Source organism: Protopterus annectens, chromosome 5.part0, assembly GCF_019279795.1.
Source record: "Protopterus annectens isolate FY-2018-M chromosome 5.part0, PAN1.0, whole genome shotgun sequence".
NCBI lineage: Eukaryota > Metazoa > Chordata > Ceratodontiformes > Protopteridae > Protopterus > Protopterus annectens.
In genome coordinates this window covers 208200302-208223157 of record NC_056735.1, presented here as the reverse complement: position 1 = coordinate 208223157, position 22856 = coordinate 208200302, and the positions used below count along the sequence as shown (strand labels likewise).

General features: G+C 39.9%; 1 protein-coding gene across 1 annotated transcript in view; it reads left to right on the top strand.

Annotated features, from left to right (window-relative positions):
- CHORDC1 (cysteine and histidine rich domain containing 1) overlaps nucleotides 1-22856 on the top strand; it is a 1140261-nt gene that overhangs the window by 257698 nt on the left and 859707 nt on the right. Inside the window, exon 3 of the mRNA XM_044072202.1 lies at nucleotides 9994-10050. Within this exon, the coding sequence (XP_043928137.1) occupies nucleotides 9994-10050 (57 nt within the window). The remainder of the gene's footprint in view (nucleotides 1-9993; nucleotides 10051-22856) is intronic.

The window sequence follows — 22856 nt, the reverse complement described above, 5'->3', positions numbered from 1 at the left end:
TTTTATATTTTATACTGTATATGTAAATGTTTAGTATTTATAACAATCTTTTTAATGAATGTTTTCAATGAATGCTTATAAAAGTTAGATTTTAACTAATGTTTAGGATAGGTTAATTGTTCATGTTCCTTTAAGTATTTTGGCTGGCTTAATCATGTGATAGAATTAATCCTCTATTTAAAAGTAATGAATGGATGTATTTTTTATATGCTGAGGAAGGGTATAGACCTGAAAGCTTCATTAAATCTTGATGTGTGATGACTTTCGTGTGTTTTTTGTTTTTATTTTTCCCCATGGTTGTGACAATGTGAAGTTAATATTTGCAAGTAAGGTGGGTGTAGTTCCCCCTGCTAGGGTTGCAGGAAGACTTACTTCTCTTAATTTTTTTTCATTATTTTGTGTCTAGTTTCATATTCACGTTTTGACATACTGTTTAGCTTGATGGGCAATTTAGCCATTGCAGGTGAAACATTTTTTCCAGCTTTAACTATTACTAATGGACCCTGCCTCTTTAAACAACTTAGTTTAGTACTCTAAGCCTATAACTACCTGCAGTTTGAGTTTATTATTTAGTAACTTATGATAAGTTCAGTGTAAGTGATGCAACTAGTAGCACACTTGGTTTTAGTGCTGAAGGTTGTGGGTTGTTTTCCCACCCCATGTAAATGGGATTGCTGACACGACAGTGCAGCATAAGGGGGGTACTGCACTGTAGAGTGGGTGGTCCTTCGGTTGAGATGTTAAACACAGAGTTTGTATGTTTGAGTTTGTGTTAGCTCACGTGGACGTAAAAGCACCTGTCAAAGAGTAGGGGTCCTTTATTTATATACAAAAAGAACCCTTATTTACAACATGTTTGTAAATATTTACAAATGTACAGATACATGGATATGCAAAACTATTTACACGTATTCGTAATTTCTTTTACAGTCATACTAAATTTTTATCCCTGTCAGACCCTTTCTCCTTTTCCATAACCACCGTCTGATTTTACATAATACTGCTGCTAAAATCCAGGAAGCTGCGGTGGTACAGCGGTAGCGTTGTTGCCTCACAGCAAGAGTTTCTCCTGTTCGATTCTCATCTGGAGTTCCTTCTGTGTGGTGTCTGCATGTCCTCCCCGTGGTCGAGTGGCATTCGAAAGACATGCGTAAATGGACATGCCTTTGTTGAAGGTTGGGCGTCGGGCTGGCAACTTGGCACCATAAAAATCTACTGCCAATCATTAGTGGACCGGAGTTCCGCTGTGGTGACCCCTCACTGGGAAAAGCCGAAAAGACAAACATTGCTGCTAAAATCCGTTTACCATTAAACATGCTTTATTCATTCATTCCATGTAAAATAAAATAGCTTTTTATTTCTTTTAACACATTTTCCTTATATTCTAATAATATTCATATTTAATCATATCTATTTTTATTTTAACTACTTCTTTTGTATCATTGAAAAAATCTTCTTTACTTAGTTTTCCCTATAACCGTTTTACTCATTTACATTGCAAAAATATGTTGCATAGTTTCTTCTTCTTGACAATGTAAATGTATTCTGCAGCTTTTTTCTTTTTATATGCCATATTTCCTTTTATTGACAACTTGTCTATTAGCAGTCTCCACAAAAAAATTTACATTCTATTTTCTGATTATATTATTTGCTTCTTATTTCTGCAGTTTTAATTCTCTTTCATCTGTTAGATTCTCCCATGGTTTTACATAGTAATGTTTTATCATTACATTGTTGTACTATCTTTTTCTATATCAATTTTTATTTTCCACAAAAAATATTTTTCATGGTAACAATTTTCTTTTATATTCTTACTCTTTTTTTTTTTTTTTAACCATACCCCCAAATTTGTCAGACTTGTGTATACAGTTTTACTACTGATCTCTCATCTTTTTCATTTAACCACTTTAACACTTTGTACAAATTTAATGAAGCAGCATATGCCACTGGCTTAATTAACTCGAAACCACTCTTTCTTTATTTACATACAGAACTGCTCTTTTTACTGGGTTTAATCTAGAACCCTATAGAAATGAAAAAAAATATCTGTAATAATTCCTTTTCAAATACTATTTGGCAACATAAATACACTTGCTAAGTGTGGTATTTTTCCTATCCGTACTGAATTGAATTAATCAGGTTTGTTTTATTTTTTCTGTTTTTTCCTATTGAATTCTACTTCCATCTTTATTCCTGAAATGTATACCTAACACAGAAATTTCAGTCATTTTAAAATATATACCCCCTATGTTTAGTACATCACCTAAACCTTTGCATTTCTCTTTATTTAAAGCCACACCATCACCTGTAGACACTCATTTGAGCAAATTATTACTTTTATCCAAATTTTATATTTTGCAGTTTTTGTAATGTTATCTGCATATGTTAACAGAACTGGAATTCTTAACTCTTTGGGTGGTATATACCCCACCTCCTTCATTATGTAATGTATTTCACATACTATCACATTCATAAGTAATGCAAAGTGCATACAGCTCATTGAACATCCCTGTCTTACACCACTCTTCATATGCACCTATTGATTTAACCAGACATTTACAAGTGTTTTTATTTTATGTATACCAGCATATGGTAATAATAATTTCCTACCTTTCTCACTTACATTATTTCATTATTACCTATAAGATTTAATGTCCAATTGTATCACATGCCATATTAAGGTCTTCTATTTGTAATCTTTTCCACAATTTCTTTATCTTTAATAATTTGTGACAGCCTTTCTCCTTTGTTATATAGTGGATATAAAAAGTTTACACAACCCTTTTAAAATGCCAGGTTTTTGTGATATAAAAATTGAGACCACAATAAATCATTTAAAAACTTTTCCCACCTTTAATGTGACCTATAACCTGTACAATTCAATTGAAAAACAAACAAATCTGTTAGGGGAAAAAATATAAAAAATAAAATGTAAAATACGCTGGTTCCATAAGTGTGCACACCCTTAAACTAATACTTTGTTGCGTGTGCACACTCTAAAACTAATACTTTGTTGAATCACCTTTTGATTTAATTACAGCATTCAGTCTTCTTGGGTAGGAGTCTTATCGGCATGGCACATCTTGACTTGACAATATTTGCCCACTCTTCCTTGCAAAAGTGTTCCAAATCTGTCAGATTGAGAGGGCATCTCTTGTGCACAGCCCTCTTCAGGTCACCCCACAGATTTTCTATTGGATTTAGGCCTGGGATCTGGCTGGGCCATTCCAAAACTTTAATTTTCTTCTGGTGAAGCCATTCTTTTGTTGATTTGGATGTATGCTTGGGGTCATTGTCGTGTTGCAAGGTGAAATTCCTCTTCATCTTCAGCTTTCTAACAGATGCCTGAAGGTTTTGGGCCAAAAGAGGCTGAGATTTGGAACAGTTCATAATTCCCTCCACCTTGACTAAAGCCCCAGTTCCAGCTGAAGAAAAGCAACCCCAAAGCATGATACTTCCACCACCATGCTTCACTGTGGGGATGGTGTTCTTTTGGTGATTCGAAGTGTTGTTTTTGTGCCAAACATACCTTTTGGAATTGTGGCTAAAAAGTTCAGTCTTGGTCTCATCAGACCATAACACATTTTCCCACATGCTTTTGGGAGACTTGATGTATTGTTTTGCAAATTTATCTGGGCCTGGATGTTTTTCTGTGTAAGAAAAGGCTTTCGTCTTGCAACCCTACCCCATAGTCCAGACATATGGAGAATGTGGGAAATTGTTGTCACATGCAGTACACAACCAGTACTTGCCACAAATGCCTGCAGCTCCTTCAGTGTTGCTGTAGGTCTCTTGGCAGCCTCCCTGACCAGTTTTCATCTTGTCTTTTCATCAATTTTGGAGGGATGTCCAGTTCTTTGGAACGTCACTGTTGTCCCACATTTTCTCCACTTTTTGATGACTGTCTTCACTGTGTTCCATGGTATATCCAATGCTGTGGAAATGTTTTTGTACCCTTTCAACAGTGAGATCCCTTTAATGCTCTGCGAACCATGGCTTTTGCTGTAGCAGGCTAAATGTCAGGAAAATCCTACTAGGACAGCTGAACTTTGAGTCTCTTAATTGATGGCAGATGTGTACCCAAGAAGACTGAATGCTGTAATTAAATCAGAAGGTGCTTCAACAAAGTATTAGTTTAAGGGTGTGCACACTTGTGCAGCCAGCATATTGTATGTTTTTTATTTTTTATGTTTTTCCCCTAACAGATTTGTTTGTTTTTCAATTGAATTGTACAGGTTATAGGTCACGTTTTGAAATAAATGATTTATTGTGGTGTCATTTTTTATATCACAAAAAACATAACATTTTAACGGGGGGGGTAATAATTTTATATCCACTGTATGTACTATCTTCCAAAATATTTTCCATTTTAGTTTCATATATTTTTTGTATTATATTTCTTGAGTTCTTTCTATTTCCCCTTTTACATTTTTCTCATTGCACTACCATATTCGTTTATTAATCTGCTTAAGTAACTTGATACTTTTTCCTTGTAAAAAATCTTTGCTTATATAAATTCTTGTATTTTTTCTTGATTTTTTTTCCATATAATTCTTTTTCGTCAAAGTACTTTCTGTCATTATGTTCTAAGTCTTCCACTGCATCGTTGTATGTTATTTTATATTTCTTTTTCTTACATCATGTTGCCAGTATAAAAAAAAAATATTTTTCTTTAAATGTCATCCACCATTCAGAACATTTTATAAAATGTTTTCATAGTAATATGGTCTTTCCATAACTATATTATTAATCTCTTTCCTTATTCATTCTATGCTTTCTGATTTATCCTTTTTACTTTTTTGCGTATTTTTACATATTTATTCCTTGTTTTCCTTTATATGTAGTCCTGTTGCAAGGTGATCAGAAAATCTTGTTTCAACTACGTCCACTTCTGCTGTAAATAAACTTTCTGATACTATAAAATTGTCTATTTCAGTTTTCTACATATCCCTTTTGTAAAGCCATGAATTTCTGTCCCAGAATTTTAACTTGCCACATCTTATAACTTCTGACATTTTTCTTGCATCATTTCTTTTCTTTTTACGCTTGCTTCTTAAATTACAGTTAGTCTTCGGTTGTAATATTCATATTTGTCACTACATAGTTTAAAATCTGAATAAGTAAGCATGCTCTTTCTTTACAGTTAATATAAGCAAATTATGTTAGAATTAGGTTCATAGATTAGTACTAGGCTCACTGCCTCTGTGGGCCATTTTAAGCCTAGCCAATTACCCCGTGTGAGAATTGAATCCTGCACCTTGTGTCTGTAAGGTGAGCAGCTTAACCATTATGCCAGCCCCCTTCCCTTAAAATAAGTGTGTTGGTGTACAGTCCACTAGCTGCCTTTTTGCTGAATATTCTGTCATAGGTTCATAGATTAGTACTAGGTTAACTGCCCTTTTGGGCCATTTTTTTAAGCCTAGCCAATTACCCCATGTGAGAATCAAACCCTGTACATTGTGTCTGTAAGGTAAAAATCTTAACCATTATGCCAACCTCCCACCCTTGTATGTACTTGTTAATTTTCCCATTTTTGGTAAAGTTGCATCTAAAATATTTGCTGTATTTCTACAGTGTGCCGCTATTCTAAAACATTTCTCATTACCCAAATTCCAGCTTATCTTTCCTCCTTATAGTTTCTGTAGTCTTTTTTCATTTGTTAAAAATCTCGTCTTCTAATCTAACCAGTGTAAGAAACTTCTCTGTGTGGAAGATTTTCAGTCTAATCACTGTATATTAATCAGAAAGTGTCTTCTAATCTAATTACCTCTACATCATGTGTTATTATACCACTCCAAAGTCCTTATTTTTCTTACTTTTTTTAATACTGTTTATATTTACAGAAATAACTCTAAACTTTTCCTTTTCCCTTTTAGTCGTGGTTTCTTAAGTTCATAACTGTTTACTAGGCTAGCTTTCTTAATAAGGCATTCTAAACCTAACCAGTTTCCCTCCCAAAGGTGAGACTCAAACTGAGTGAAACACCTTAACCATTGGGTTTACTTCGGAATCCTGAAATCCCACAAGTACGAAGACAAAAATCCCTAGACGACAGTCACAAAACTTAAAATACCAAACCGTTTAAGTTTACCCAGGGCAAGTAAACACTTGCCCAGCACAACACTGAAACACACCAGACTATTTAAAACCCAGCTAGTTGGGGGGGGGGGGTGTTACGCCCCCACACCCACTGATGTGGGGCCTGCACCCTCCACAACCCCCAACTAAATATACCAACTCTGGGATCACACTACAGTGAAGAAAGGACATAAGTCCTCACGTTGGGTAAGTGTTTACTTGCCCTGGTTAAACTTGTGTGGTTCGGTATTTTAAGTTTTATGATTTGTCGTCTTGGGATTTTCGTCTTCGTGCTTGTGGGAATTTCAGGATTCCAAAGTAGACACTAACCATTATACCAACCCCCAGTCATTTAGCTGTGTGTATTCTTTTTCATCCATTTCCTTTTTTTATTTTGTTTTGTACTTATCCTTTTACATTTTTTTCTTTTACCATTATTTTTTTTTTACTAGCTCCTAATTTGTGTTCATCACTTGCTTCAGAATCTTCTGTGCTCTTTATTATTTTTTTCTCATCTGATTTTTCTTCTACTTGTACTACTTCTAAAATGTCTTCTTTGTTCACGTTCTTCTCCTTACTCTTATTTTTATTTTTGCAGTCTATCCATAAATGTCCAATTTTGTTACACGTATAACATTTCAGTTCACATTCTTTTGCATCATGTCCCATTTCTCCACAAATATAACATTTTCTTTTGTCTCGGTTATTTATAAGATGTCTTTTTTCACAAAAGAAAAATAAAACATGTCTTGGGGTGTCCCCAGTAATTTACTACATCCTTTTCACCATTCACATTTACCATGCTTGTATACATATAATATTTTTCTTTCTCTGTTTTTTTAATGCATATTAAAATCCCAGCCACCGGGCCATAAACCCTTTTTGTCATAAACTTTTGCAATGTCCATTTGTTTACATAAAGTTTTCAAAGGTCCTTTCAAAGTCATTTTCTACCTCTGTTCGAAATAATACTTTTATCACATAAAGATTACATGGGTTACAGTCTGTCTTTTTTTTATATTTTTCAAGAAAGTTTTTCTTTGAAAAAAGTCTCAGAATGTAATGTCATAAAATGTCTTTTTGTTAGTAAGAATAAATGCTCTTAACTCGTGTGCTTTTATACTCAAATGAGCTATTAAATGTCCCACACTTTGTACCTGTCCATTTCTTTGTCATCTTTACTTTGAGTCCTTACCACATACTTCAATTTTTTTGTTATTTTCTGCCTTCTTTTACTTTTTTTGCATATGTTTTCTTTTGTATCTCACCACTATTCTTCTGGATTGTGTTTGCATCCTCCTTTTGTATTTTCTCCATAATTATCCCCCCAGCAAAAATTTCATTTGCTGGATCACTCTGTATCACCATTTTCTTTAAGTAAACTGTGCTGTAACCTTCTCGACTTGGGGGCTGTAATTGTACATCTGTCATTTGTTGACTCGTCTCCAGATTTCTTTGGAACAGATTTCTTTGGAACATCTTTTGAGAATCCTACACACATTCTTTGGTCTCAATATTTGCTTTCTCCTTCATTTCTCTCACCTCTCCATCATCTCCTCCTTTCACCATCTACCTCTGTTTCTCTGGGCTGCCGCTGCACTTGGAATGGAAACAGGAAGTACTCCTGCAAAATGGGCCCCACTCGCAACAATGACTTGTAGGAGAGGTTCCCTGATGCCTTTGTCCAATTTCCAGCAGTAGTGCAAAATACCATCTTATGTGTCCTCTGAAAAGAGCCCACTAGCCTAATGTGACTAACCCAGTCAATAAAGGCTAAATAAAAAAAGGAAGTCAGTAAAAAATAAAATTTTAAAGCTAAAGGCTTTCCCCCATCACCAGTGTCTTTCATTTTTCATAAGAATATCTGAATTCTGAGAATGAAACCTAGATGCATCCCTAACATGGCATCTGCTTTTAAGACTAATCGTATGACTGGCGTTACTTTTCCCAGTACAGAAAACATAGTAATTAAGTAGCTGTGCTGCCCTGAATGCCATTAGCTAACTTTGGTATTGTGCTGGATGGCTAAGGTATTTGTACTATTTATAAACTTTGCAGAGAGCAGACTGAATCATAGTTACTCTAACTGAAGCACATTAATTAAATCTTAATATGAATAACTTTTATTTGGAGGGCTCAACATTCACCTGTTAGGTCTGTGGTTGTTTTAACAACCTTTCTTCAAAACTAATTATTGGAAGATGCCTTTTTGGCCTCCGTATGATCTCCATCATGTTGATTTGCTTGGCTGATTTGATTGAGTCATTTGTTTGTTTGTTGATGAGAGTTAAACTGAAAAGAACTCTTCATTTTAGTTTAGTATTATTTTTGCACCCTCCCCCATGTTTCTGTGACAATCATCTGTATCCCAGAGGTCCTGTCTTCTTCACACCAGAACACCTGGTTTGCCATCACAGACCAAGCCCACTGTTTGTGAGGGAGAAGACACAACTGAAACTGGCTGTCTGGGAATGCAGGTTGGTCCTTAGTGCAGTCTTTTCCCTGATGGTACGCTGAGACATTTTCCTAACTCCCCATGCTGATAGCTTGAAGTACGTATTGCAGAGCCTGCAATACCAGCCTGTTGATGCATGCTTGCTTCTATGCATTCGCAGAGCCATGTTGCAGCAGAGCTGTCTTGGCAGTACCAAACACATGTCATGGGCCACACAGTTTGGGTCTGGTTGTCCAGACCACCACCTTCCCTGTGTGATGGCTGAGCTGACGTCAGCTACTCATTGCCACCCCAAGCAGATTGCTTCAACATGTGGGTGATTGTTTGAATCCTAATCCTTTGTCAGAGCCACGGCTTTATCCCTGCGTGCCATAGAGTCTGCTTAGGCAGAGCTCACAGAGTCTGGTTAATGGGGGTCCAAGGAGAAGAGATGAAGTAAACACATAATAGATACGTAAAAGTGCAAGAGAGACATTCTTTGACATGCCAGTGCTGGTGAGTCATTCACTTTTCTGTCTTAGAATAGGTGTTGAGGGAGAGACCAACACTCATACACATGAGTGTTATTTACTATTTGCAAATGTGTAAAACATCAGAAAAAGCATAGGTCTAAAATGTGGTTAATATGAAACTGTGGTCAGTGGAGTCATTAGAAAAGTGATGGTGAACATCAGAAAGAAACATATGTTTTTTAAAAAAATGGACGTTAACAGTACATGCAGCTTGTGGCTAGAGTAAACATCAGGATAGTGCTGATTTTATTTGCAGTATTTTCAACAAAATTGTTGATTGTTAAAGAAAACTAAAGAGAAAACCAAAGAGAAAACCTTTCTTTTGAAAAGGCCATTCTGCTTCGTATTTTTGGCCTTAAGATGGACCATTTCTGGCTTCAGATTGCATTTCCTTCTCATTTAGTTTTATTTAGTCCCTACTTTTGGGACTGTGTTGCCACTTGCCGTATGAGTCTTCTGCACTACGGAACTTGAAGTAAGGCAGAAAAATGAAAAGACTCACCAGCATTGGCGTTTCAGAGAGTCTTTCGCAGATCTGCAGGGATTCCTACCCACCTTTTCCCTCGCTGGAGCCTTACCATTATGGTAGGACAAGCTAAATCCCATTAGGTTAAAGGTTTCCCCATGCAGCTGAAGATTTGAATATCAGTGTTGGAAAAGTACTGAAGAGTCTTCATATGACTGCTGAAAGTCTGATGCCAGATACTGTCACCTAGTAGGGGAATGGTACATTTGATGTGAGCCTTCTGCTAGAGGTGCATTTGATGATGCAGTGTGGTAAGTAAAGCACTGAACTTAATTGTGAAATGTTTAGCTACAGATAACATGAAGGTGTATAGGTTTTATAGGTTCCATGGATTTATATTTTGCTGTATATTACTCTGACTAATGCCTACTGATAATCTTTGCTTTCTTGCAATAGTTCAACTTAAAATTTTTATTTTGTAGGGATGGTCGTGTTGTAAAAGAAGAACAACAGATTTTTCAGACTTTTTAAGTATTGCGGTAAGTGCATTGTTTGTTTTAGAAACAAGTATTTATTTGCCTAGTAAACTTCTGAATGATGCTGTTTTCCAAAGGTTCCATACAGGAGTGTGTAGCCAGTTGTGATAGAATGGATGTTCTTCGTGTTTCACTGTTGCAGTCATTACATTTGGGTAATCCTGCTGGCAGGTTGCCCTCAGTCGGCCTGAATTCCAAAGTCTTGGGTCCTGCGTCGGCTGTCGTCGCCCCTTCCCTGACATCAGGGGTATAAAAGAAGCAGCCGACTCCATTTTCTTTAGTCTTTCTTAACGCGTGGTGCCCAAAGCAGAAGCAGAAGTGTCGGTCGGCCGACTCCTGAGATTTTTGAGTTCAAATTTCAGATCCAAAGTCTTCTATAAAGCTAAGTACCCCGTTGGGGAAACTTTTTTCTTGCTCCAGAACCAATGTCAGAAAATGTTAATAATTGTATTTCTTGTGGAAAGCAAATACCTCGTAAGGACTTTCATTCTTACTGTATTCCTTGCCTAGGCCCTGATCATAACTTTCTGGGTTGTCGGTTTTGTGCTAGATTTAACCAACGCACTATTAAGTGTCGGTATGATTTTGCTTTAAACTACTTTGGACGCAGGTTTAATTATCCAGAAATGTCGTCGGAAAGCCATCTGACTACCGGAGTTCACAAAAAACGCAAAGAAAAAGAAAGAAAGCAGAGGCCCAAAACCGACGACGAATCTTCTCCTAAGCCAGTCGCCGGTTCTCAGTGAGGCGCTTTTGCAGCCCCTGATGACCGCTACTTTAGAGTCACAGGCCGCTACCGACTCCCACGTGGAGTCGGTCATGCCGCTGGAAATTCAAGGTATTGGGGCCTCGGACACTAATCCTTCAGATGGGTCCGGAGCCGCTGAGCAGGCATCGGCTTCTGAGGGTGTATTCAGACCCAAACATCTATGCATTAAACCGACTTCAAAGGCAAAGACTAAAGCACCTTCAAAGGCAAAGAAACAAACTCAGGAGCCACGTGGACAGGCCTCCATGCCCAAAAAACAGATGCTCAAAATGGCCAAAGACTTGATTACCTTGATCAGGGGTTCCCATCCCCCTCCTGATAAGAGGCCTAGGCAAGAGACTGACTATTAATCTTCAGTTCAGGTTTCCATTTCTTCTGATTCCTCTTCTGATCAGGAATATTCTTTTCCCCCTTATGAGGGTTCTGATGCTGAAGAAATCCATACCTTCAGCTTCTCCTCCTGAGGACTATTCCTTTGGGGAAACCTTGCATACCATGAGGGAGCATTTCCACTGGGAGAGCCAAGATTTTTCAGAATCTAAAAAGAGGCTCAGGGATTTCCTGTTACTACCTCAGCACAAGCCTCTAGCCATCCCTCTCCTGTGTTAGACATTGTAGATGATGTGTTTTCGGAGTCTAGCCTTACCCCAGCTCCTGTTAAGTCTGACAGAAGTTACAGGGTTCCTGACTCACATAAATTCCTTTTTAAAAACCCTGCTGCAGACCCAGAAACTATTTCTCAGGGTCCCAAGGGAGTTGAGGCTTCCGCTGCAAAAAACCCTACCCCTTCTGACAGGGATTCTAGGGCACTGGATAGATGGGGAAAAAGGTTTACACATCTGCTACCTTGGCTATAAGGGCCTTAAACTGTCAGTTCCATATGCTCAAATATCAGCAACATGTTGTTAAACTCTGAATGTGCAGAAAACAAGGAAATGCAGGATATATTGCATGCAGTTGAACAAGTTGGAAAGCATACTTTGCAATGTGGTTTTGATTCTTTAGAGGCCTCGTGCAGGGTCGCAGTTACAGGTTCTGTCATTAGAAGGCATGCTTGGTTAAAGGAACAAAATCTGTCTGATCATGTTAAAGTTCAATTATTTAGATGCACCTTTACAGCATGATACTTTGTCTGGTGTTAAAGCAGAAGAGGTGTTAAAGAAAATGGAGGACAAAGCTAAATCTATGCAAACAGTTATAAAATACAAAAACAAACTGAAAACTAAATCCAAAAAGTGGCAGAAACGATCCAAGCGGAAAACCAGATGATGCACGGACTGTTTGTTTGGAAGCGCTTTCGGTCGAGGTAATACCCCAACCTTCTTCAGACATACACAATTTTACAACCCTAATGCCTTCTTTATATATATAACTCTTAATTAGATAATACATACTAATTAAATGGTAATTGAACCATTAATTATATTAAAACCTTGAAAATCTTACAAGAAAGCTGCAGTTTTTCCCAACATAAACCATAAATACAAATATTAAAAATATATATACATGAATGAACTATATATTGAGATCATTACACATTGAACATTAAAAAACACATGATGTTAAACAAAAAAAGTTTAACTTATTTAAAAATTATTTATATATATTTATTTATTCTACACTAAACTATATTATAGTATGTTCTGCCTGATTGCTAATGCCCAATGTTTACACAACACAGGAGACACCAGAACAAAACAAAACTCACCAATACACCTTTTAAAAATACTTCATGTGCAAATGTTTCACATTAAATATCAAACATTTTTAAAAATCAGAATATTAAAATTCTAAAATGTTTGCCATTTATAGGATATAAATAAGATATAAATTATTTATAAATTATTTATGCATAGCCAGCTAAAAATACAATCATCTATTTAATGCTTTTAATTTCAGTATGCTTTTTATTGATGCATACTCGTTCAAACCTGGAGGAATGTGAGCCAACGTTCTAATTTGCCATAATAACTCCTGCTCCTCCAACCAAAGTTGCCATGGTCCCCCTCTGGTACTTATATTAATTTGTTGGATAACAGAAAATGAGAAGAAGTGATCGGGCTCATCACGAATGTGCCTGGCAAGAGCATTTGTTAAATCATTGCTGCCTATGGCATAAATATGCTCGTATACCCTTTTCCTCAGTGACCTTTCTGTCTTGCCTATGTAGAATGCGCAACATTTTACACACAGTGCCACATAAACTACTCTCTTACTCTCACAATTGTATTTACCATTGATGCCATAGGTTTTCCCCCTTATACATACTTTATTACCTGGCACCATGTACTTGCACTGAGGGCACATTCCACATTTTGACATGCCAATATTTGTCATTGTTGATTTAGCAACAGACCTATCTACCAAGCTCTTTAAATTCACTCCTCTCCTATAAACAAATTTGGGTTTGATGCCTATTGCTTTTACTAACTCTGTGTCTTCCAAAATGATATTCCAATTTTTATTTATAATGCCTCTGATGTAATTAAAATCAATACAATAAGTAAAAATGAAATTAATGTTAAAATGTGATGTTTGCCTAGCTAATGACCCTGCTTCAGTTTGCATGGTCCCCCCTCCTAGTAGAGGTCGGAAATGAACTACATCTCTTTTTGTGACCACCTCCTCCCTAACTTCTTCAATTAAGGAGTTTGGGTAACCTCTCATGGCAAACTTTGTGCTTAAATTGTCACATTCCATGACAAAATCTTGTTTATCAGATACCATCCTTGCGGCCCTCACAAACTGTCCCTTCACCACACTTTTCTTTTGATGAAAGGGATGACAGCTTGAAAAGTGGAGAAAGGAGTTTGAATGTGTGGGCTTCCTATATATTTCAGATTTAAATTTGTTATTGGAGGTATCTTTTCTTAGTTTAACATCTAAAAAACACATTTCATTCTCACCTACTGAATAAGTGAATTGTAAAAAATAAAGACTTTCAGTAAATTGAGGAATCAGGTCGACTGGCCCTTTCCAAAAAAAGCACATGTCATCTTGGTACCTATTGTACCAAGTGACATTTTGTTGGTATAAACTATTTTGAAACAAATGTTGATGTTCCCAATGTGCTAAAACAGAGTTTGCAAAACTGCAACCACAAGGTGATCCCATTGCAATACCCGTCTTTTGGAGGTAAAATTGCCCTTTGAAGGTCAAGAAGTTGTTAAATAAAACCAATTCCAATAGAGCTTCTACAAGGTTTATTTGGTCATTGGGGGCATTTTTCCTTAACATAAATTCCCTTGTCCACTCGATACCTAAATTTTGGGGTATAACTGTGTACAAGTCTTTAATGTCCACCACTAAAAATATGAAGTTTCGATCAAACACCATTTTGTCAATACATTGTAAGAAGCTCCAGGAGTCCTTACAAATTTGTGGCTCTGTTTTCAACAGGGGTTTAAGAATCTCATGCAAACAGTCAAAGATTTCTTACAAGTACAGCCACCTAGGTTTAGTAGACACTGGCCAACAATTGGTCGTTTCCTGTGTCAGACAGACCTCAAAGGGGCAGACCCAGACGCCCTAGAGGCAGATCCCAGGCGCAAGGTTCGTACAGGTCAAAGCAATGGGGTGCTTCTACCTCCAAAAGTGGAGAAGACAATTCACAACCTTACAGGAAACAGTTCCAATGACTTCCCCCTGCCTGTACCAAGCACTTATTTCCTGATGGCACCCTTAGGGGGAAAATTAGCACTTTTTTCTCAAAACTGGCACATTATAACCCAGGACAAGTGGGTTCTACATATAGTGTCACAAGGCTACAAATTCCATTTCCATACACTGCCAAAGGCAAACGGCTGACCAGATCTGCCAAAAAATCAATGGGCAGAGGCACAAAAACAAGTCTCATCCCTCATGGACATGTGGGCCATTCAGCAAGTGCCACAGCAAGAGCTGGGACAAGGATTTTACTCAAGACTGTTCTTGGTACCCAGAAAGGACAAGGCCTGGAGGCCAATACTGGACCTATCGATTCTGAACACATTCCTGGATATTCAAAATGTTGACTTTGCAGCAGCTTCTGCCCATGATGGGCAAGAACGCTTGACTTGTAACTTTAGACCTAAAAGAGGCATACTTGCATGTCCCAATCAGACAAATATGCAGAAGATACCTCAGATTCAAGGCTGGCTCAATGCATTACCAATTCTCTTCACTGTCCTTTAGCTTATCTACTGCTCCCAGGGTCTTCACAAAATGCCTGGCACCAGTAATTGCATTCTGCAGACAAAGAGGAATACAAATATATCCTTACTTGGACGACTGCCTTATTCAAGCAGAGAACAAGGACATCCTTCTACAGCATCAGGCGTTTGTGACAAAACTTCTAACATGCCTAGGGTACACAGTCAACGCAAAGAAATCAAAACTAGTACCCTCTCAAGAGATAATATTCCTGGGTGCAAGCTTAAATACAACTGCCCAGATGGCTTATCTCACGCCAGACAAAGACAACTGACTACCTATTTCAAAATGTTAGCAACAAAGGCCCAGTTATCTGCAAGAAAAATTCTGCAGGCTTTGGGCTTCGTGGCATCCTGCATCCTACTAATTCCATATGCAAGACTACATATGAGGAAACTTCAATGGTACCTGAAAAGTGTTTGGACTCAACAGTGCCACAGCCTGGAAACTATAATTACTCTCATTCCCTGCCTGCAACAGGAGTTCCGATGGTGGGCAAAGGCTTGTCACCAAAACAAGGCACAGCCGTTCACATTACCCCCAGCCAGACAGACACTAACAACGGATGCATGAGATTATGCCTTGGGGGTCCATATGGCAGGAAGATGCATTTAGGGAACATGGACCTCAAACCAAATGCATCTACATATCAATCAAAAAGAGATGCTAGTTGTTCAAAATGCTCTGACAGCCTTGAAGGACCTACTTCATCCAGGACAACTACTGATGAAGACAGTCACCACCACGGTCATGTGGTATATAAACAAGCAGGGGGGCACACATTCTTACCCCCTTTGCAGACTAGCCATGACTTTGTGGGACACAGCATTGACTTACCAATTACATCTGCAGGCACAATTCCTGCCAGGAAGGAAAAGTACTCTGGCAGACAACCTAAGCAGAAACCTCATGGATCCCCACGAGTGGCAGCTGGATCCACAAGTCTTCAGCACGATAATAAGGAAATGGGGATGCTCGGACATAGATCTATTTGCCTCCCCTCACAACTACCAACTAAAAAGATTCTGCACAAGGATTTATCACAGACAAGCATGGAAAGTGGACACCCTATCCTTCAGCTGGAAAAACCTATCAGTATATGCCTTTCCCCCTCTGCCTCTCCTCCCCAAGGTACTCCTAAAGGTCAGACAGGAGAAGCCAAAGATGATACTGATTGCACCAGACTGGCCCCGCCAGCACTAGTACCCAATGTTAAGGAGCTTGTCTCAATGCTCAGCTTGGACCTTACCTCAAGTACCGCATCTACTGTCCCAGCAAAACAATCAGATCCTGCACAGCCAACTAAGGACTTTAAACCTGGCAACATGGCGGATAATGTAGTCATACAAAACACACCTCTCAGCAAAGCTGTGATGGATGTCATTTTGGAAGCCAGAAGGCCTAGTACTAGAAAATCTTATGCTGGAAAATGGAAGAGATTCTGTGCTTGGAACCAGGCACAAGGAACAGATACAGCTGTGCCAAATATGCCTCAGATTTTGAAATACTTAACTGACATGCTGGACAAAGGCCTATCTTTCTCATCTATTACAATTCATGCCTCTGCCATTTCGGCTCATTACAATGCAGTGCCACCAATCTTTTCTCATCCCTTATTAAAACAGTACCTCAGAGGAGCCAAAAATTTAAGGCCTCCAAGGAAATCACCATTGCCTGCATTGGACCTCAACTATGTCTTGGAAAAACTCACCCTGCCTCCTTTTGAGCCAGCTGCTACTGCTGATAAAAAGTTTTTATCGTGGAAAACAGCTCTGCTCCTAGCAGTAACTTCTGCAAGATGAGTTTCAGAGCTACAGGCACTCATGGCTGTGGAATCTTTTATCATTTTTTTATCCGGACAGGGTCTCCCTGAGGACAAACCCAACATTTATGCCTAAAGTGGTGTCCAGTGCGGCTCTTAACCAAACCATTTATCTGCCAACTTTTATCCAAATCCACAGAACAAGTGGGAAAGAATTCTGCATTCTTTGGACGTACACAGACAGCTTAGATTCTACTGTGACAGAGCCAAATTTCTCAGAAAGACAGAGCAATTACTAGTGGCATATGCTGCAGGATCACAAGGAAAGGCTATCTCAAAGCAGACTATTTCAAAGTGGATAGGCCACTGTTTTCGTTTCTGCTACTTGTACCATGGCAAGCCAGTGCCTAAGGGCATTAGGCCACATTCCACCAGAGCTGCAGCCACTTCAGCAGCCTTTCTCAGGGGAGTACCAACCAAGGACATTTTTAGAGGCAGCTACTTGGGGTTCAGTGCACACCTTTACAAAGCACTATCATCTGCCAGTCTACTCTAAATCCAGGGCAAGCTTTGCCACTGCAGTTCTGCAGGGTCTCATAGCCGCTCTTAATGCTGTTTAGCTCCAGCCTCCCAACCACAGCTTTGGGAATCTACCCAAATGTAATGACTGCAACAGTGAAACACGAAGAACATGGTACAGTTGTGTACACTTACCATAAATGTAGATGTTCGAGTGTATTTACTGTTGCAGTCCAGGTTACCCACCCGCCATCCCCCCTTTTCTTCTGATGGAACCTATGTGGTGTATTTGCTTGTGGATGAAGGTAAAGTTTATATTGCTGCATGTAATTTTATATATAGATATAAATTTTGGCTACCCTTTTAGGGAGCACCTGACATCTGGGGCAAGAAAAACTTAAGAAAATGGCGTCAGCTGCTTCTTTTATACCCCTGACGACAGCCGACGCAGGACCCAAGACTTTGGAATTCAGGCCGACTGAGGGCAACCTGCCAGCAGGATTACCCAAATGTAATGACTGCAACAGTGAAAACACTTGAACATCTACATTCATGGTAAGTGTACACAACTGTACTTTTTTCCACCCCTACTCGACCTTACCCCAAAGGCCAAAGGGGAGGAAAGATGTGGTTCCAAAAAGCCCAAGGAGCCTTTCAGGACACACGTGGTGAACCCCCCTCTAGGGGCAGAGGAGGGGGTAAGAATGGAAGACGCCACCCTCACTGCAGAAGGGGTCTGCAACACCAGGCTGACAGAGATCACTTCTCTGGTCAACCCAATCAGCGCTCCTGAAAGGAGGCCCGGCTGTCCTGCTCTGGAGGCAGTCGGGGTTGCTTATCTTTGTACCCAGACACCTGGCAAGATATAACAAATGACAGCTGGGTACAAAGTATTATTTCCACAGGGTATTTCATACTGTTCTCCACTCCACCCGCACCCGTAAGGAGGATACCAGACATTCCACCCAGTTACAGGGAACAAGCAACTATAGAGGTCAACAAGTTGCTAGAAAAAAGAGTCATCCAGCCAGTCCCAGCAGACCAAACAGGATCCGGAACTTACTCAAGATTCTTTTTGGTTCCAAAGAAAACAAGGGACTGGAGACTTGTTTTGGACCTCATTTGACTCAACCATTTTGTGAAGAAAGAGAAGTTCCGGATGGTCACGCTACAGTCTATACTTCCTTTTTTAGGGAGAGAGATTTGGATGTGCTCAACAGATCTCAAGGATGCATACTACCACATAAAAATGGCCAGGCCATCCAGAGATCATCTGCATTTCCGGCTGGGAGACAATCATCAATTTTGAGCCCTGCCCTTTGGTCTCACTACAGCTCCAAGAGTGTTTACCAAATGCATGACAGTGGTCACAGCTCACCTGAGGCATCTAGGATTCCAGGTGTTTCCCTACCTAGATGATTGGCTCCTTACCTCCACCATCGGGCATCAGCTGATTCGGGCAAGGGAATACACAGTGACACTCTGCAGTCACTTAGGCATTACAGTCAACTCTGAAAAGTCTGCCTTGTCACTATCGCAGCATATCGTCTTTATAGGGGCAGAGTTAGACACTTCAGTCACCACTCTACGACTCCCAATCGAGAGGGTCTTTCTTCTTTGCCCGCATGTCAGCTCATTGGTATCGAAGGACAGAGCACCAGCCGCAGAAGTTTTAAAAGTATTGGGTTTGATGGCTGCAGCGATCTTGGCCATACCATTACCAAGGATGCATATGCGGATTCTTCAATATCTGCTGTTCACTCAACAGTCTTATCAGGAACTTCCAATGAATCGCATGATTTTGATTACGAACTCTTGCAAGAGAGATCTCCAGTGGTGGTTTACGTCTCTTCATGTAACCATAGGACGCCCCTTTGTACTACCCCCTCCAGTAGCCACTGTGAACATGGATGCTTCCTTGATGGAGGGGGGGGGGGCATTTTCAGGGAAAGACTGGCCAAGGCACATGGACGGATCAAGAGTCGCATCTGCATGTCAATGTTCTGGAGATGAGAGCAGTACTTTTGGCATTGCAGTACTTCCAGGACTCTCTTCCTCTAGGGATGATTGCATTTCAGACAGACAATAGGTCAGTGGTCAGGTACTTGAACAAGCAAGGTGGGACCAAGTCTTACCCCCTTTGCCGGGAAGCCCTCAGAGTTTGGCAGTGGACTGTCTCCTTCTGTTGACAACGCACATCCAGGGGAGATCCAACGTGATAGCTGACAAACTGAGCAGGGCAATCTTGTTGCTGCATGAGTGGTCCCTCAAACAAGAGATTGCGGGCAGGATTTTCTGCAAATGGGGCCAGTGGTGGCATCTTCCATTCTTACCCCCTCCTCTGTCCCTAGAGAGGGGTTCACCACGTGTGTCCTGATTTTTGCCAGTCACATAAACACAAAATGCAGAAGCTACTTTGCCCGGATTCCCCCTCCGGGAGAACCCCCGAGAGACACACTTGTACAGGATTGGCCCCCGAGTCTCCTGTACGCAATTCCTCCAGTCCTGCTAATACCCAGGCTTCTACAGAAAACAAAGTCGATGGGAAGGACTATCATTCTTATAGCCCCTCATTGGTCTTGGCAGATTTGGTTCTCATTTCTTCAGCATCATCTCTTGGAGGATCCATGGATTCTAGACCCAGTTCCGGATCTTCTGACACATCCGTCGGGGGACCTCCATCCCTCCTTTCAGTCACTGAGGCTAACAGCTTGGCTGCTCCAGTTACCCTCATAGCCAGGCTTCATAACCTTTCTAATGAGACAAGGCAGATCCTTTTGTCTTCCCATAAGCCGTCCACCAAAAGATTATATCTTAGTAAGTGGAAGATATTTTCCATCTGGGCCTCTAAGCAGAAGATTGATCCTTATCAAGCCCCCTTGACATCCATATTAGAATTCTTGACTATGATCTTTAATAAAGGAGCTGCAGCCGCTACAGTTCGGGTCCAGTTGGCTGCTACATCTAACTTTCATCTCGGACTGGATGGGCTAAACATAATATCCCAGAAGTTGCCCAAGACTTTTCTCAAAGGGACCTTTCACATGAGGCCTCCAGTGAAAACTCCTTATTCTCCTTGGAATCTAAACTTCATGCTGTCTCACATGATTCTTTCCCCATTTGAACCAGCATCATCTTGTGATCTCAAATTTTTATCATGGAAAACCATATTTCTGGTGGCTATTACTTCTGCCCGTAGAGTGTCAGAACTCCAAGCTTTATCTGTCAGCCCTCCTTATTTGATTTTTCATGCTGATAGAGTATCTCTTAGGACAAACCCCTCCTTTTTGCCCAAAGTTTGTTCGGAATCTAATATCAACCAAGTCATTTAGTTGCCAGTCTTCTTCCTTAACCATTCCAATAAACTTGAGTATATGCTGCACAAACTTGATGTTCTCAGATAGCTCAGATATTATTTGGACAGGAACAAAAGATGTTAGAAAATCAGACCAACTCTTTGTGTCTTTCTCTGAAGCCAGCAAAGGTAGACCAGTGGCTAAAACAACGCTTTCTAAATGGCTATCCGATTGTATCACCTTTGTTTATTCAGCTGCTAATATGCCCTTACTACACAAGATTAAAGCTCATTCTACCAGAGCAGTTTCTACATCTTCTGCATTCCAAGCCAAATTGACCCTTGATAACATTTGTGCTGCAGCCACTTGGTCTAAACCTCATACCTTTATCACTCATTACACGGTTGATAAGGCCTCCAGGGGCAGGGTCTACGGTCCTGAAGAATGTACTCCCGTTAGCCACCGGAGATTGAGGGTGCTGGGGACGCTACCCATCAGTAAAGAACAAACGGCGAGATTGAACAACTTCACATTAAGAAGTTATGTACTCACCAATAACGTTCCATGTGAGTTGTTCCATCTCGCCTTCATTCTTACATCCCCCACCTAGCTGATAGTTGATCTAGAGATTGGTCTCATCCTGGTTACTCAATTCTTCTTCCTCTCTATGGGAGGGTAGTTCTTTTACATGGATATAGTACATGCAGCGAACAAGATCTGAGGTAATTCCAGCAGTGCAGCATGGGATAAGGGGCTTGGTCTCGAGCTACTGGTAAACCTTGAGCTTTGCAAACGGCCGTATCAGAGCCAATGGATTGGCTCCGAACCCATCAGTAAAGAATGAAGGCGAGATGGAACAGCTCACATGGAACGTTATGGTGAGTACATAACAACTTATTCTTGCCTGATTAATTTGGCTAGTTGCAGTGTGTATTATCTGTTTTAAGGAGAATACCTGATCAGTGCTCCGTTATGGATCTGAATGAGGAGCAGTCACTGTCTTGATATGCCTTGTAATTTTTGTATTGAATGTAGAGAAGTAAGTGATGATGCTGGAGTCTAACGATTGTGATAAGATGAGAAGCAGAGGACTGAATAAGTGAAGAGCTGTGAAGTGCAGGTTTTGTATGTCATCATTTGGTTTTCACTGTTTATTGATTCATTCAGTATCTGATCTGATGTCAGTTTTCATTCTATCCTCAACTGATGGGTTTGGATCTGATCCCTCAGATCTGACTCGGCTGTTGCTAAAGCTCTTGGCAACCAAGAACTCTCAAGCTTTTCCCTTACCCACAATGCACCAATCCCAATTACCTCAGATCTTATTTGCTGCTGTTCAGTGAAAGATATGGTTTCTAACACACAAGCAATATTTAGATAAGTTTATAAAATCTGACTTATTTGTTTAGTTCTCTTGTCTCTATTTAGATTGGTTTTCCTTTACTTATTGTACCCCTTTTTGACTTGTCTTGTGCTAAATTGCTTTTCCTTTTCCCTTTCTTGTACTCGCGTACCTCTTGATACTATTGCTATTATCTTATTACTACATTTTATGTAGTTTCTGCAGTACCATTGTTGGTAGTAGTCCGCGCTCTTTACCTTATAAAATCCATAAAAGGGAAGTCACCCCTGATCATTATTAGTAAAAAAATACGAGCACTCATAAAATCAACTAAGGCCAATTTTGAGAGAAAAATTGCCATGGATTCAAAGGACAATCATAAGGCCTTTTTCAGCTATGTTAGGAACCTGGGTAGAAACTCCCAGATATGCTCAGAATTAGTCCAAAATGATACAAAAATCACTGAACCCACAGACATTGCCAACATACTGGCAGACAGGTTCAGTGCAAACTTCACCCCCCTCTCACCCCCTAAAGGAGAGATAACTATCCCAGCCGAGTGTAGCCTCCCGGACATCTCAAATGCGCAGGTGAAAGCTGCTCTCTCTAAAGCTAAAACACAGCATCAATGGGACCGGATGGTGTCCCCGGCTGTGTGCTACACGAGCTAAATGAGGAATTAAACCGCACATAAGGCAGCTGTTTAATCTCAGCCTTACCACAGGATACGTGCCCAAGGAGTGGCGTACGGCAACTGTGGTCCCACTCCACAAAGGCGGTGCCTCTACGGACCCTGGTAATTACCGCCCCATAAGCTTAACAATTCTAGTCTGCAAAGCTATGGAGAGGATCATAATGGAGCTCATAAACAAAGATATAGGGACTTGCAGACATTGGACCCGACCCAGTTTGGCTTTGTCAAGGGAAGAT